The following is a 17,751-nucleotide window of genomic DNA, read 5'->3' as shown; positions in this document are numbered from 1 at the left end:
ATAATGCCATAACTTCACTTAAACTTTTTAAAATAATAAGAAACAAGCTTTTTAGCAAAATAAGCCAAATAAACCACTAATAGGGCTGTTCAGAAAACAACGCTCAATCTGCTTAAAACCTTTAGCACAGGGAAAATATCGTCCCAACCTTGCTTAAACCTTTTAAATTACAAAAAACGAGCTCATTACGCAAAACAAGTGACAAAGGCCAAAAACGCTAGTAATGGGGGCTGTTGTAATGTTGTAAATGTTGTAATGTAGGCAAGGTGCGCAAAAGTCGGGGGTTGTTGCAAACACCGAGCGACGGTGGGTCGAACTTTAAAACCGACCAGTATAAGGGAGAATTACTGGAAAGACTCGGGAGATTATCTGAGCGGGTGAAAAATGATTTTTTTTTGTAAGGGCATTTATGTTTGTGATGACACAGATATTTGTTCCTGAGTCATGGTTGTTTTTTGTGTATTTAAGTATGTATTTATATATTATATATATCGTTGTCTGAGTACCCACAACACAAGCCTTCTTGAGCTTTCTGTGGGACTTAGTCAATCTGTGTAAGAATGTCCTATAATATTTATTATTTATTTATTTAATAAAAGTCACAGAAGTCTATTTTTTAGCTAAACATGTATGTACAATCAAGTTAATACATATTGCGTATATAAGTACATACATAGTTAGAATTATTCCAGATTTCTGAATAACATGTTCATTTTTCAACGAAACATATTTTGTATGGATTTATCTAAAGTAGTTTAAGGAGTTAATTTATGATTTACATATGGTTAATGATTATAAGTTATGAATGTTGTTTGAAAGCATTTAATATTAAAACAAAATTAAATGATTCTCTACTGAAAAAAAGACATACATAGGTATGTCATTCATTAACGTAGATTCACTAAAATCGGGATTTTTTTTTTCTTGTGAAGGCTCCGATGTCATAGTAAAGTGGTTTGCCTTTACGTCCGATTTTCCTACATTGTGAACACTTCACCCAATTTCAAGGGCCATTTCGCCCCACACCCCCCGCTCAATTTAAAACAAAACCAAGACCGGCACAGCTGTCACGACATAAACTAAGTAGCCAATGATGTATTGTTTATTATCTTTAATGCGATCATTTTTTATAAAGTGCATTAAGGTTTGCGGTTTGGTCGAGTGTACTTCCAGTTAAATGGGAGTTACGTGAAGTAACGTGTCATAATTGGTTCAGTTAACCAGCGTTTTTGGGTGGAAATATTACATGCATTATAATATAATAAAATAAACCTTTTTCGTCAATATCGCTGACTGTACCTACTTTTCTTTCAACTGGCAACTAATACTCATCTAGAGAATTCTAACAAACCCAAACAAAAATAGGTTAGTGTCTTTCTATGGAACTTGCTAACTATGTAAACAAACAGCCATATTGAAATTGTCTCTGAATGATGAATTTACTAGTGACTTTTGTTTACATAGTTAGCGAGTTCCATAGAATGACACTTTACGTTGTTTTATGACATAGATCCTAAGATATGGCCACCTCCTCTATCCATCATCGGATCAGCTCAATGGTACCATAATATTACATTGTCACCCGACCCGACATATGTATATGTATGTGAACTTTTAGCTCAATAGAATAATGGGAAGTGGATCTAAGTAATTTATAAGTAGCTTGCAAGATTTGACCCCAAGAAACATACCTACCATATTACTCATATTACACACAATCGTTTTGTTCATTAACTTACCTAATGCATTTCTTTATATGAACTTCTGACAAATCCCCGATAGCATCACTTCTCGACTATCTAAGTGTGTAAAAGGTGTCAAATCACAAGCATTAATAAAAGCAAGTCGAATCGGCCCCTTGAACCGGCGCCATATTGTCTGCGACCACAGCGCCCGTTCCGGTCGATCGACCGAATTAATTTCTTTGTCTATAATCGTTCTTTGTGACCACTCAGTATTACTTTCACATTCTCCTATCTCCTCTACCTTCCCTTTAAATCTTAAACTTTATTACAAACAAAATAAGGTTGTTATTTTGAAATAAATGCTTAGGTGAATACGTCTTTTGAAAACGGGAAGTGGGAAAATTAAAAGAGCATTGGGCGGGTCGTCGCCCGATTACGATTAAAGGAAGCTAACCGTTTATTTCAAATTTGTAACAGTTAGGTAAATTTAAAACGTTTTTTATGTTTTTAAGAAATTACTAGCGCGTTGGGCGCCATTTTGACGTTTCACTGTAATTATTGTTTTTATGTCGACGCGCTGGTGTAACTTTAAATGCGTTTTTGTAATCTTGGTAAGTTTTATTGTACTTAGGAATATGAATAAATCTTTATTTACATACAATATATATACAGTGGTACTACTAAACGAAATTAATAACTAGCTTAAATCTAAAATATTAGTTTTTTTTTATTATGAAGATCTACGAGTAGGTTACTGTATACGAAATTATCTTACTTGTAAGTACTATGATAATGTGATAATATCACAATCTTAAAATGCCGGCAAAAATCTAATTTTAAAAATTTTAAAGTATTTCTTTTAACAAATAGTCGAACTAAATTAAAACTTCAGCATAATCTTTGTTTTTTACATGTGTTTACTATTTATGTAAATGTAAATTTGGTTAAATATCTTTTTAAAAAGTGCCATAAATTTCTTTGTGATTTCGATTATCCTTTCCCTAATTAGCTATAATTTTTTTATTTATTTTCACTGGTCATGTTTTAATTCCCAATAATATATTCATATTTAAATTGTTGTTCATTGTTTATTATGCACAATAATAACTATTTAACAATATTGTTTATATGTAATGTCAATTAACATTCATTCTTCAGATGGCGACCAAATGAATTAGCATCCAGTTACACATCTAATTATGAATTACTGATAATAATAATGTTTCCTCAATAATAAACGCGGTATCGCTAAATTCATCACCCGTATCGCTGCTAGTGGCGAATAAAACAATTAATTTATTGACAATGATAATTATTTCAAGAGGACCGACTGATATCTAATTACTAATGTTGCATGTACCTATTATTTACTTTGACAATTAGGTATGTAGTATTCCATTCAAAAGTAGGTACCTTTTAAGTTCATAATTTATTGAAAAAGAAAGTTAGGTTAGTCAAATGTCAGTTATTGATACATTTCCGTTACACAATGGAAATGTCAATATGTATTTTTATTTTTATAACATAGGGTCATTGCGTCAGTTTACCGTCCAGTGCCTGTTTCCGTCCACTAGGCGTAGTTCCTACAGAATTGCGTATAATTTGAATATTATTTTAGTTCCATTCCTTCAGTGAAGCGAAAATTAGCGAATCTATTTTTTAACCCACTTTGATCGCGATTGTTTTGTTTTCACATTCAGTAACAGGTTTGTGATTTGTCTGGGTGCTTAAGTATTTACGTATCCTGTATTCTAGTATTGTTAGCAGTCCAACCTAGATAAGTTATAAGCTCTATAAAATTAAGTGTCTTTTTTTAATATTTTCTAAATGTATAAAACGTGATAGTATGTGTGAAATTGTGCGCAAAGTTTGATATATTGTCTACTTCATTTCTATCTGTGAGTACCTACCTGTAATTGGCTTTGTATTATTACCTTAATCTATATAATGTTTTTGCAGCTGTTGGTACTCCTTACAAAATAAAAAAAATAATAAATAAAAAAAATATATGCCTGTATATTCAAGAAATGCGTATAATTTGAATATATACCTGTATATTCAAATGATACGCAATTCTCTGCAGCAACTACACCAAGTGGACGGAAACAGGCACTGGACGGTAAACTGACGCAATTACCCTACTAACTTTGGGGTTTGTGTGTGTCACATTTGTGACAATTAAAACAGATATTCAATTATAAAAACACTCAAATGCACATTATTATATAAATGATAACTTATAGGTACCATATTATTGGTAACACCGGTCAAACTTAAAAATAAATTGCAAATAGGAATTTTTCAAATAAATTGGAATTGTGAACCAAATATCCAATTCAGTTAAAGAACTAAACATATTTTGTAAAAAAATACTTAGTTTAATTAAATTAATTAATTAAAAAGAACATCGGATGAGCTCTAGCATTCTCAATAAAATTCTTAAAAAATATTTACCCACAACTTTTGAATCAGTTATAAGAGTAGGTATTATCGATTTCATAGGAATGTAAATAAGTACAAAAACCTAATATTGCTTTTGGAATAACTTACAGTATACATTTACACCTCTACCATATTTTCATATCGCCACTAATCCAGAAAACGATTGACTTAATAACTAACCAATTGTCATAATGAAAACATCCATACCCCAATCCAATTGCAACACGCTTCCTACAACCAATAATAAAATAAATACGGATTTGATACCCCTTGTGATGTAGATATAGGGCTTAAACTTGTTTGACTCACAGGAAAAGCTCAATTTCATTACAACTTCATACAAACTAATTTATAATCGTAGCCGAGTCTATTCGACAAAGCCATGCGTCATCCACAAAATATACTAATTTCGAGGGTAACACCTCAGCTCGCCGACAAAGGCTCGATAAAAAGGTCGATAAAATCTCCGGCGTTGGATCGACTCGCGCGCAGCGGGCGGCGCGGCGCGGCGCGATAACTTACACCGAGGATTACCCTCGTTAGGGTCTTCGCACCTTTCCAGTATTTTTTATTATAAATTATTCGAACGAGATCGGATTTTTCGGGAATAATACGGATTGTGTTAAATACGTTATTTATGTCTAGGATAAGTGTGTTTTTTTGTGTCAGTTGATTGTGGTTTGCTAAAGATAAAATGTGGCTATAAGTTTAATATGAATACATTCCATAATATTCTATATTAAAAGATAATGCGTTTGGTTGAAATTGAAATATTTGTGCTAACGTGTCTTTTCGTTCAAGATATTTCTAAATTTATTTTAAAAAGTAAGAAATTAATTAAGTTACCTTATATTAGTTAGATAATTTATACCCTGGAAGGTTTATACACTGATTGTGAAAGAGATACTATGTCGGAAACTTAACGAAGTAGGTATGGTAGAGGCTTATTAATTTTATTATTTAAAAAAAAGCATGTTTTTATAGTAGCTATAAAACATGTGATAGTAAGTAGTATAACATGTACAAATCCAAAGTAAACATAGTACTTAGTTACCTACTTTGTATAATTGGGTCGGGGTAGTTAGGTTTCGACTCCAATTGTAATTTCATGCAAATTCTATTTATTTTATTTATTTCTGGATACTTTAATTCCCCTCAATGTTGCACCTAAGATTATGGAACCATTCCTACATCTACCTACCTACATATAATTCTTCATTTCATTCTATAATTTTTTAAAGAAGTTAAGTATTGTATTTCGAAACACAAGTACTATAATATTAGATGTTACAGATAAACTTTACATATATGTATATAAAACTATTAAACTAGGTACTTATAATAAAATTTAAAACTAAAATTAAAAACGAACCTAAATTAAAATAAATAAATTAAAGTCACTCACTTCGCATTCCAATAATCCAGTAATAGTGAGTACAAGAACAATGCAATAAAAACATTATTTACCCCTTTACCATTTCTAATTAAGTTATTAATAACTAAAGTATTTCTCATTAATAATTGCAAAAAGTTGTGGCTAAGCTTGTAATGAATTTAATTATATAAACTGGTTTTGAGCCTAACTAGTAGCATTGGTGTAATATTATGGAATTGCTAGTTTGAATAATATATATTCTTCTAGAAAACTAAGCAATTACTATAAGTGCCATTAATGCCATTATCAAACAAAAGGGTACTTATTGTAGGTTGTCAATAAGGCACTATTTTTCCATATAGCTTTAACTTGAAATCGCCTTTATCAACAACCGACAAATCCGACAATGTCGTACCTTTTGGTTGAAAACGTCACATATTAATTAGGTAAGTACTTACATAGTTTTATATGTACCTATAAAGTGTAAATGGTGATTTTTTATGATTTTAATCATGATTAGTAACATAACCATAATGTTTAATTATGATTGATACTTTACTTAGAGGCTTTGCACTACCATGCAGTACTATAAATACTTATAATTAAGTATGTAGGTACTTTTTGGAGGGATTTTTTTTAATTACTTGGCCGTAACTTTTTTAATCGGTTTAAGAGGTTTTACTTATTCGTGCAAAATACGTAAATAAAAAGGTATTTAGGTACTTACATTTTAAATTATGATGTACAACAATTAGGACCTAACTAATACGTAAATAGTATTTTGTTTTACGACTCATAAAAATATTGAAAATAATGTTATTTATAAGTTCTAGACGATTATAGATATTATTCTGAAATTATGTATACATTAATGCAATTTTATTACGTCTAGTAAAAATTCTACTATTAAATATAATATATTATCCTATGTAATCAAATGCCTACCTGAATTACATGTCTGTGCAATGCACTCTACCTAAATGTAATACGTAATTAATTCAAACTAATTATGCCTTATATAGATGCGATTTTTTTATATTATTTTTAATTAAATATACATTATAGATATGAATCTTAGTGCTTATCACTTGTACTCACATCAGATACGTGTAAGAGGGGCTCACTGCGATATACTATATCATGAGATATATTAAGTATATCTATATCATATGTCTAAAATCCAACGCCTGCTGTTTCCGTCGGCATGCGCGGCGATGAAGATTATTCGTTTAGTTATTCGGGTTCAAATCCTGGTAGTAATGTATTTGTATGTTTATCACAAATTTTTGTTCCTGAGTTACGGATGTTTTTATGTACATGGGTATATAGTATTTATATATAGTTATGTATTATATATATATCGTCATCTAAAAACGCAAGCCTTATTAAGCTTTCTGTGGGGCTAGGTCGATCTGTGTAAAATTGTACTATAAAAAGTATTTATTTATTTAAATGTTTATTACGAGTAGTACTTAATTCACTTTTAGTTTAAAGTTTAATATTTAACTAAGAACTCATTTGCTACTTAATTATTATAATTTTAACCCCTTTTCTTGTTACAATATTGTAATTATGTCGCACGAGCAATTATTTGTAAAAGTGTCTTGATGACATTTACAAAAACGCACATGGTTGCAACATCACACTTTACCAATATAAATACTCGTACTTGTGTGTTAAAATGGACTAATTTAAAACACGAGTATCATGTACTATGCCTAATGGGACATTTTTTTCGCATACTTATGCACTATAATTATTCCAATAATGTGGATCATATAGAGTTAAGATATTACCCAGGATGTCATGTGACACTATCGTTAAAAGAAATAACAACGAAATGATAATAGAAATGTTGTTTGGGGCACTAGTTTCACAGAACTGCAATCTAAAGTTAATTACCTGCTGCGGGATGTAAAGAACTGGTTCACTATCAATGGTATGAAGCTTAACTTGGAAAAAACCAATGTAATCCAGATTAACCTTAGGGGTTTGCCACCCCAAACATTGAATATCGTCCTGGACAATATCGAAGTACCTTTAGTAAACAAAGCAAAATATCTAGGCTTCACCTTAGACTCTGGATTAAAATGGGATACCCATATAGACGAGCTTTGTAAGAGGTTAGGCAAGGCATGCTTTGCAATTTCGAGACTGACAAAAATGCTTGATGAGCAATGTGTCAGAAATGCATACTTTGCATACTTTCAGTCAATTGTAACGTACGGAATTGATATTTGGGGACAAGCAGCGGACAGACAAAGGGTGTTTATAATGCAAAAAAGGGTAATTAGGATTATGGCTGGGGTACCCTGGGACACACCTGCCCGTAGCCTATTTCGGAAGTTAAGGATCATGACTGTTCCAGGTCTGTACATATTTGAAGTGGCTAAGGTAGTTCGAAAAACTCTTAATGAATTTAGAATGCGTGGTCCTAACTTCCGAAATGGAAATAATCTCCTCCCTAACCGGCACAGACTAAAAAAGTCTGAACAATGTGTGTGGTACATAGGTCCTAGAATTTATAATCGTTTGCCAAATAATTTGAAGTCAGCAGAATTATCAGACAATATGTTTATTAGAAAGCTAAAGGAATATTTAATAGATAAGGCGTTCTACGCATTTGATGAATTTATGAATACAAACAATGTTATATGTGATTATTGAAATGAGATACTTATTATTGTTAATATAAAATAGACATAAGATGTAAATATGTATAATAAAATTGACATGTAACTTACGTTATGAATAAAGAAACTGAAACTGAAACTGAAACTGATATTCAGTAACTGCTATGTGTTACTTATTTAAATAAAAGGTTTAAAAAAACTCTACTTAGGTAATTACGAAAATAGCTTTATTTATTACCCAAATATTGGGTATCTTTTCAGGTAAAAATAATATATGGTATGGTAGATTACTATGGAACCAGGAATCAAATAATTGTACATATAAAAATAGATAATTATAACTAAATACATTAAAATAGTATTTTATAAGAGTTTTAAAATTGAAACGTACTGGCGGTCCCTCGGGAGCCTTACATTCAAGTGAGGGTATGATTGTATTGTCTATTATGGTAATAACATGAAATAGAATGTATAAAAACAATTAAAAGAAAGGAGACAAATCAATACTTGTGACATATGTAAAAACACAATAAAAACTCAAATGCAAGTAAGTACCTAAGTAAATATTATTTATTGTGCACCATACAGTTAAAAATACACATTCATACATATGTATATTTATATAATATTTTAACTTACAACTGGATATATCTTTAACTAAAATAATTATCTAATTAGCGCTCACTTGTGGTTTTCAATGAATTGAAGCGAATTAATATAAGGAATGTTAAGAAATAATTTAATAATTCCTTGTTTATAATTTATGTCTGAAAGATTTTGTGCAAAAAAATCTAAAATTAAAACAAAGAACAAGTTACATACATTGTAAAATGTAGGTACATACATATTGGCACTTTAAAATTTATTCTCAATAGTTTTACCTACTTAATTTTGAACTAACTTAACACAAATAAATACTACCTAACTTTAATTCCTTTAAAATATATTATGTACGAGTATAAACTGCATTTTTTGCTATTAGGTACTACGATTAGACATAACATGTGTATTTTTATTTAATTATTAGCCACACGCCCCAAATTAAGCACGGAATAAAATATATCTCGACTACACTTAAAATTAAAAAGTAAATAGGTACCTATAATAAACAGTATGTTATACTAGGCACTCAGTTGTGTAAGGGAAATGTTACATTATATTTAATTTATGTAACGAAAAGGAAACGGCTCTTTAAGGTGGTTCGCTTTGCATACAAATTCGTTATATTAAGTAATTACACACTATTACTACATATAAATATGTGCGCATCTGTCTACTTTCCATTGTTTACTTGCGCTAAATTGATAGTAAAACTTTGTTTTATACAGAAATCACGCAATAAACGTTATTTTGGTATTGCATTGATAAAAAATAAAACGTTTTTTTGCGTGATTTCTGTATAAAACAAAGTTTTACTATCAATTTAGCATAAATAAACATTCGAAAGGAGATATATGCGCACATATTTATGTAGTAATAGTGTGCAATTACTTAATATAACGCAATTGTTTTTTGTATGGAAAGCGAACCACCTTAGCAAGACCATGATCGAACGATCGTTATGTTCGTTCCGCCGGGGCCTATTTGTAAGGGACAGCCTCCTTTTACCTACCAAATATTACACTAATATATAACGAAAAGGAAACGGATCTTTAACGAGAGCATACTTGAACGATCGTTATTGTGGGTATCATGTTAGCTCCGCCGGGACCTATTTGTGAGGGACAGCCTTCTTTTACCTACCAAATATTACACTAATATGTAACGAAAAGGAAACGGATCTTTAACGAGACCATATTTGAACGATCGTTATTGTGGGTATCATGTTCGCCCCGCCGGGGCCTCTTTGTGAGGGACGGTCTTCTTCTACCAAATATTATTACACTCATATACACTTACACAGTACCTATTAGATAAACTGATGATATTAAAAAAATATGCATAGGTATATTTATGCAAAAGTTATTGAAAAGGATAAGAAAAAAGGATTAACTTTTTTATTAAAAGATGCGATATCCAGACACGTTATCTCTGATCTGCTTGAGTTGTTGTATTTTCAGTATTATTTATTTCTAATGAGAATACAAAGTAATGTCAATGAATATACTAAAAATTTTCGTATAGTAACTACCTACTTAGCCATAGGTATACCAACTGTAAGATTATTAAATAAAAATAAATATAAAATGCCTAACACAAATGTATGTGGTTGTATAAGTTGTATATATCATAACTAGGTAATTAAATATGAAGTATTAATTCAGACAAGTGTTCTTTTTAAAGCAATCTAATTAACCTTTAGACCTCAATAATAATTGCATTCAACATTATTTAGGTACCTAATAATGATTATTTCTAAAATCTTGATTGATATTAATTGAATAATAATTTAGGCCTCTCTTCTTTTAAATTCCGTTTTGTAGACGATTTGAATTTCTAATGACCTAAATCCTACAATAAATAATTATAAATAATAGGTACTGGAAATTGTTAAATAAAGTATTAAAACAAATAACCCATTGTTTTTTTTCTCTATCAATAAATATTGTTATCATAAACTAGAACTAATATAAACTAATTATATTTACAAAGGCACCCATACAATCAATTAGATACACGTGATTACTAAACATCAAGGTCGCATAGCGTAATATTGATAAATAATGACATGTTATACTTTATCATGAATTTGTTTAAACTAACAAGCTATCAATTGGTTTGTTTTTTTGTTCAGTTTAGCGTAATCAGCGTAGGATCAGTCACGCTCTAAGTTTCTTTTTTTTTTCAATATTTCGCTCCGATTGGTAATCGATCGGTCAATCGAGTTCGTTTAACTTTGCGTTTTTTTTTACAACGTCTTTCACTATTTTAGGCGAAGCATTTTTATTGCTTACTCAGGAAAACTTTACGTCATCATTATTAAAACAGATTTCTATCTTTAAGCCCCCTTTATGCAACATCAGATTTTCTATCTACTTACTATATAATAAGGAAATTGTAACATCCCATATTCCTTCTTTATTATTTTTGACCAAATTGTTTTGGACCTACGGGACCTTGTAAATGCGGTATGAATAAGAACGAAAACTTTTCTGGGTGTATTTTCTGAAGCTTTTATGTAACGTTTGCAGAATGTAATATTTATTTGTTTACCACTACGAATCCGATTGGATTTTTTATCGGCTAATACCTATCCGATATGATGGCAGTGCTTTTTTTACTGCTATTTGTAAATATTTAGCTCTATTTTTTCTGGGCCTGATGTGTGAGAGTATTACCTATTGTGAGATATTTTTTGCAAATGAAAAAATGATATAAGTAATAATATTTTATTGAGGAAGTAAATTTATACAAAAGGTTAATGGTATATAAAATCATACAAATGCAATTGCAAATTATTTGTGATTATTACCTAATATTTTTACTTATATACCTAAAATTGATGCTGTAAATGAATTGAAGAGTGTAGTTTACGTTTTTAGTGCATTTTTAATGTGGTAGAGTCTATTTTCCAGTGTAGGTACAGTGTTTTTTGTGAAATAATGCAGTGGTTTCTATTTGGTTGGTTTGATATTTTAACACATTCATTCATGTCCATTTTGTATTGGAAATGGGCGCTTGGCACTGAAAGCTTGTTAAAACGTTTGGATACAATGTTTGCATCACGATCGACTAATATAGTCCGACATACCTACAATATTCGTCTGTTCCTTTTTTTTATTCCGGTGTATTGGTATTGGTACCTATGTGGTGCCTCATTTCTGGCATAATGACTTTTCCATTGCATACTTAATGCACCAACCTTTACTGCTCCCGCCATCCTCATTGCTGTCCTCACTGGGCGGCCCGTGCGGCGCGCGCGCCGGCAGCGGGTGCGGCAGCCTCGGCCGCGTCAGGAACGGCGGCGGCACGCCGAAAAACGGCAGGAACGGCGGCCACGCCGGCCGCGGCGCGAGTCCCGCCGCCGCCGCCGCGTAAAGTTGCAGCGGCGCCGGCAGCCCGCCTTCTAACACCATCGTTCACACACGGAACACAACACTACAACACATGGTCCTTCGGCGCCGGCTCGCACCTCACTGCCATGGCGAGCGCTGGGCGGCGCTAACCCCACCACGCTCCCGCCTTCATATTATAGATTTATTCGAGTAGGATAGACTTCGCTGCTAAACGATAATAAACCATACGCTCGGGAGTTACAGATCGATATTGAATAGCGGGCTATAAATTAAGCTGAGCATCATTGAATTTGTGACGACGTATCTATCTCCAGTGAGGAATCAAACCCAACTCTATCGCAGTTTGTTTAAGGTGTATTTTTGGTTGAATGCGGTATGTAAGTAGGATTTATAGGGCTGTCGCTTCGCGAGGGATGTCATAATCTTTTTTAGCCGCATGGCGCGCTCCAGACATATAGAACCATAAATACTTATAGAAAATAAGATTCTTGCGAGCGGAATGTTCACCGCAAACTGTGAATATGTACTGGGTGATAAAAGGTTATATGTGTTTTGAGGTAAAACGCGTTTATGATATTTTGTTGTTGTTTGAATGTTTAGAAACGGTGACAGTAATAGGTGTTTTGAAATTGTTCACAATAATACGCTTTGTGCTTCGAGAACGACTGACTGCTTGATTTAGTTTTTATTTTATTTTTTGTGTATTTTTTCAGGAAATTTGCAATCTATTTTTTTATCTGGAAGTAACATAACGTTATGGAAATTAGAAACTATGTTAGATAGTGATCGTCCTATTATAATGACATTGACTTATGAGGCGCAGCTAACGGTCCGATTGTGGTCGTCTTCTCATGACATGACAGCTGACGGCGCCACAATAGCCTTACGTGAAACTAGATTACCCCCCTCCCCCTCCCTAATGACTCACGAACAATCAATCATACAAAATTAACACGTACAAGATTATATTCCTGACATTGATGAATCATAAGCGACTGAAAGGCAATCAATTTCACAACCAATAGGTACCTTATTCCATTAAACAAAAAAGTAATAACCTAATTGACATAAATAATAATAAATATGTCAAGACGGTGGAACGAGACGTGACAGCTCTATCAGGGATCGCGCGCCGACTGCGAGCAAGCCACGCCCCCTCGCGCCGGCCCGGTGCGCACGCGCGCCATTGGTTGCGGCGGGTGGGGGGTTAGGCGGGGCCTTTTTGGGGAGGGGAGGGGGGCTTAGTGTGGCATGAATTTAATTAGTACGAGCTCCTCGCATTAGGAGCGATGGGCGAAGCAATAAAAGATATAAAGGAATGAGTATAAATTAAAAGTTAAATAGGGTTCGCCGTCCCGCTCTCGCGGTAATTGTTTGACGATCTTATTAGTATCAGTTAATGTCGGTTTTTCTCGGATTTAATTAGTTTTTAATTAGCCGGCGTAATTAGTTGGGCGCTGGGCTTTCAGCGAGCTTTGTTCCTGTAGTTAAAGTTAACTGAAGTTAACTTTACTGTATGCTTTTAGTACCTATATAATAACCAGCACTCTTAGGTAACTTAGCTGTAATGGATACCTATTTAAACACCAACAAGCGACATGCAGGGTACCTACTCCTAAAATTTTAGTTATTATTTCGGACAGGTATATTATGTACTACCTATAGCTTATGTCTGCGTCTTCATCTGCGTGAGATGATGATGAGGATATTGATTAAAAAGTTTTTGTGTGTTAAATAGTTCCTATGTCCTTTCTTGGACCTAAAACTCACTCAGCAGTTTAAGTCTGAAGAGGTAACAGACTGACAGAGGCATATTCCGTTAACATTTTTCATAGACGTAGGCAAATAAAAGAAAGCTCGTGATTTTAAGTAGCAAATTATAAATAAAATCAAAATTCCCAACTCTGAAAAAAAAAATGTAGTGTGTACACTGTACAACTGTATTATAGTATGCAGTGGTCAAATGAACATAGATTTACCTACTTACGATCAATCTATGGGACGTTGAAAATAAATCTAGTTTTTTTTTAGAATGGCACTACAACACAACACACACACTATTTCGAACAGGTATTTACAATAAATTACATAGTAAAATAAAAATAAAACACATACATACATAGTAAATAATTATTAGTTGTCAAGCGGACCCCAGGAGCATGAGCCGTGGCAAAATGCTGGGATAACGCGAGGAAGAAGAAGATTTACAATAGATTACATTAATACGGAACCAACTTTCTGATATTTTTTTTCCATCAGCGCACCAAGGGCCGCTGGCCTCTAGTCTTTACGGCCACTAGACTAGATTGAGTTAGTAAGTAAATAGCTTATTTTCTTTGTAGTGATATAGTAGACTAGCCCTTTTCCATAATAGGTTACCCACTAAGCGTGTTAGTAGATCGTGGTACAATTTTCTTCTAATAAATTATGCTACCGTTGTCTCCTTGCCCACGGGAAAGACTAAACACAATAAGAAATATTTCACCCACTAATAGTTCGCTTTTTTAGCATTAGAAAAAGACTACGCGATCTTGACGTGTCTTTTAAATGAAAAACGCTTTTTAAAAATCAGTAACTATTACTTATACTATGCTATGCTATGAAAGCAAAAGAATGTAACAAATAATCGTATATGATTCATAATTGTTACATATTTGCCTTGACTTATTTTTCATAAGTATTTTTCAATAAAAAGACACGTCAATATTGTTAACCTTTTTTCTGATGCTAAAAAAACGACGTATAAAAAAAAATTCGTACCGTAAAATCAGGTAACTTTAGTCCACAACTTATAACTATTAATGGTCCAAATTCAAATTCCAGTAAAATATATATAAATACTTTTCAAATTATCTTAAGTATATAGTATGTTTAAGCTCCAAAATAAATGTAAAGAGTACAATAATAAAAATGATGTAAAGTTCGGATTTCAAATGATTTATTGATAAATGTACATCTCATTTACATGTCAAATAAAAATATGTACAAAGTATTCAAAATTTAAATTTAAATTTAAATTATTAAGTTAATACTACATACATTGCATGAAATTGTATATAGGTACAGTCACCTACAATAATATGTTACACAACGAACGCCGCAAAAATATCTGACACGATCTTATTTGTAGAGCCATAAGAGCATGTCACATATTTTTGCGGCCGTCGAAGAGTAACATATTATTGCAGGTGACTGTACATATTTTATTTTATTTTATAAAATAATAGAAACTCATTTACATAGCACGCAAGTTCAATAAGGAGTGCTTTTATAAAGGCATTACTGTCCTGTTTTTTAATGTGTTCAGGAACACAGTTATACACATGTACCTACTCCCGCAACGCTGAGAGCCGCGCGAAATAAATGCATTTGTATTTGTATTTTTGTATGTATTTGTAAATCAAAAAGGCTCGTTAATAATCAAAATTAAGAACTGAAATATCTGACGAAGCATTTGAACGTCAACTGAGGAACTTTTTATTGAATAACCCATTATATTCAGTGGACGAATACATGGAATTAAAATTGAAATAACTATTTGACATTATACTTAGCTTATGTAAAATTGATTGACATTCGTTCTGAACTTATTACCTATGATTACCGCTCTTAGTTTTAGTATGACGATCATTATGAGATATTAGACATGTATTTTGTTATTTATTGAGTTTTTTTCAATTTGACGATAGTTCTCAAATTTCTTTTTAAATTATAAATTTGTAATTTGATTATCATTGTTGACATTGTATAATTACGTTTGCATGCTAAATTATTGACGATCATAATGTAAATTCATATAGATTAGCGTAAGAATAATTTATACTGTAATTTATCATTATGAAATAAATAAACTAAACTAAACTAAACTAAAAAATAGACAAAAGTTGTATTAAAGGACTATAGTTACCTGAGTTGACGGTAATAAAAAAAATCAAAAATGTATTATGTAGATAAGAACGTCTCACGGGCTGTTTCACAGTCAATCAGATTCCATATCTTAATATAAATAAGCCAAAGCACTGGCTTACCATTTGAAATGTATTCGTCGTAAACCGTAAAAAGCGTCGAATATTTCTCATACGCCATAACAGAATAAAAGAGCACCCGTGCATTAAGGCCAAGCACGCGCGCGCCGTCCGTCCTCATTACCCGCGTACGTACCGTGAATGGCAAGCCTTGCTTCATGTGCAAGAGTGTTGGAAGACTCGAGTCCTTTGAGTCCTCTGCTTAAAGACTCGACTCAGTTTTTCAGTCTTATAATTAAGTCGAAACTCGAATTCTTTTCAACTTTTTAGAGATCAGAGTCCGTTTCAGAGAACCCTCAATTTTTGTATTAAAATGCATTGTCATCATGAAAATTCATGTGTTAGATACACAAATCATACAATAACGCCTATTTTCTTTACTGTTATTTAAATAAAACCTATACAATTGTTAATGGAATCTTTATTCGGAGGCTCGAGTCCTTTTAGCTCTCTAGAAGACACAATAAAGAACTCGGCCCAGGACTTAAAAAACGTTAGTTTTTTAAGGGTTGAGTCTCGTAAAGAGGGTCGAGTTCCTCAAATTTAACTCAAAAGACTCAAGTTGTGACCAACACTAGCAAGTGTTATAAATATCTACACACTTGTTCCAAGACACATAACACGTCTTGGAACGAGTGTGTACTATATATAGTTGTAGTTATATATAGTTGGTGTCTTGTTGGAACAATACTCAATAAAATACTACTTATATTTGGAGATATTAGATTTTTTGTAGAATCTATAAATTTATGTAAATACCTAGGTTGGAACCTACCTAGGTATTTAAATTTATAGCTTCTAAATAGTATAGTAGTAGTTCCACATTATTCACCTTTCACATTACCTATTTATTATTTGCGACATCATATATAATTATTATTACCTATCAAGTAATTATTATTACTACTTACCTAGTAGTTTCGTTAGACAACTTTGAAACCACGTCTGAAACGTAAAAAATTATCAACTCAAAGATAAATTAATTTTGCTACGAGATTAGGTAACATCTGAATTGATACGATGTTAATATCAGCTTTTTTCACCTGAAGACCATAGTAAAGGACCGCCTCTCCATACAAACGTAGTCCACGTTGGTATGGAAAAGCCCTCACGTCCCTTTTCCTAAATTTTTCTACAGATATTTTGAAACCACTCCTCTAGCATAGCTACTAATTTTACGTATTTTTAATACGTAATTATGCATATTTATTTATTTATACTATCCTAAAACACTCAGAAAAATAAATTCTAGTCCTTCCTGAAACAGCAAACAGTTTTTCATTGAATTGAACAGTATACAATTGACGATCTTTTATTGAATTTCTGCTATTTTCATGGAAAAATAACATGTACATTTTCAATGAGTAGTAAATATTATCTATCTATCTATCTATGTGAATTATGTCACAACGTAAGTTGATTTTTTATTGGTTTTCTGTTTGCATGAAAGTTATTCAGTGACATGATATTTATACAGCAGTAAATATTACCTCTTAACATGGGCGGAGGGTAGTCACTTTGCGCGTGGGCGGAAAACCATTTATGTATTAATATACATTTTGGCTCTGCTAAGCGTAAATATAAAACCTTCTTAATTAGCTTTTATGTTGTATTTTACAGTTTTATTTCAATATT

At 32.2% G+C, this 17,751-nt stretch overlaps 2 protein-coding genes across 2 annotated transcripts in view; both read right to left on the bottom strand.

Annotated features, from left to right (window-relative positions):
- LOC134791257 (homeobox protein unc-4-like) overlaps nt 1-12,749 on the bottom strand; it is a 68,737-nt gene extending 55,988 nt beyond the window's left edge. Inside the window, exon 1 of the mRNA XM_063762239.1 lies at nt 11,938-12,749. Within this exon, the coding sequence (XP_063618309.1) occupies nt 11,938-12,151 (214 nt within the window). The 5' untranslated portion in view covers nt 12,152-12,749. The remainder of the gene's footprint in view (nt 1-11,937) is intronic.
- LOC134791246 (phosphomannomutase) overlaps nt 1-17,751 on the bottom strand; it is a 317,911-nt gene that overhangs the window by 56,738 nt on the left and 243,422 nt on the right. The gene's annotated exons all lie outside the window — the stretch shown is intronic.

Source organism: Cydia splendana, chromosome 6 (genome assembly GCF_910591565.1).
Source record: "Cydia splendana chromosome 6, ilCydSple1.2, whole genome shotgun sequence".
NCBI classification, from domain to species: Eukaryota; Metazoa; Arthropoda; class Insecta; order Lepidoptera; family Tortricidae; genus Cydia; species Cydia splendana.
The sequence above is the reverse complement of the archived record's forward strand: the minus strand, read 5'-3'. Positions and strand labels throughout refer to the sequence as shown.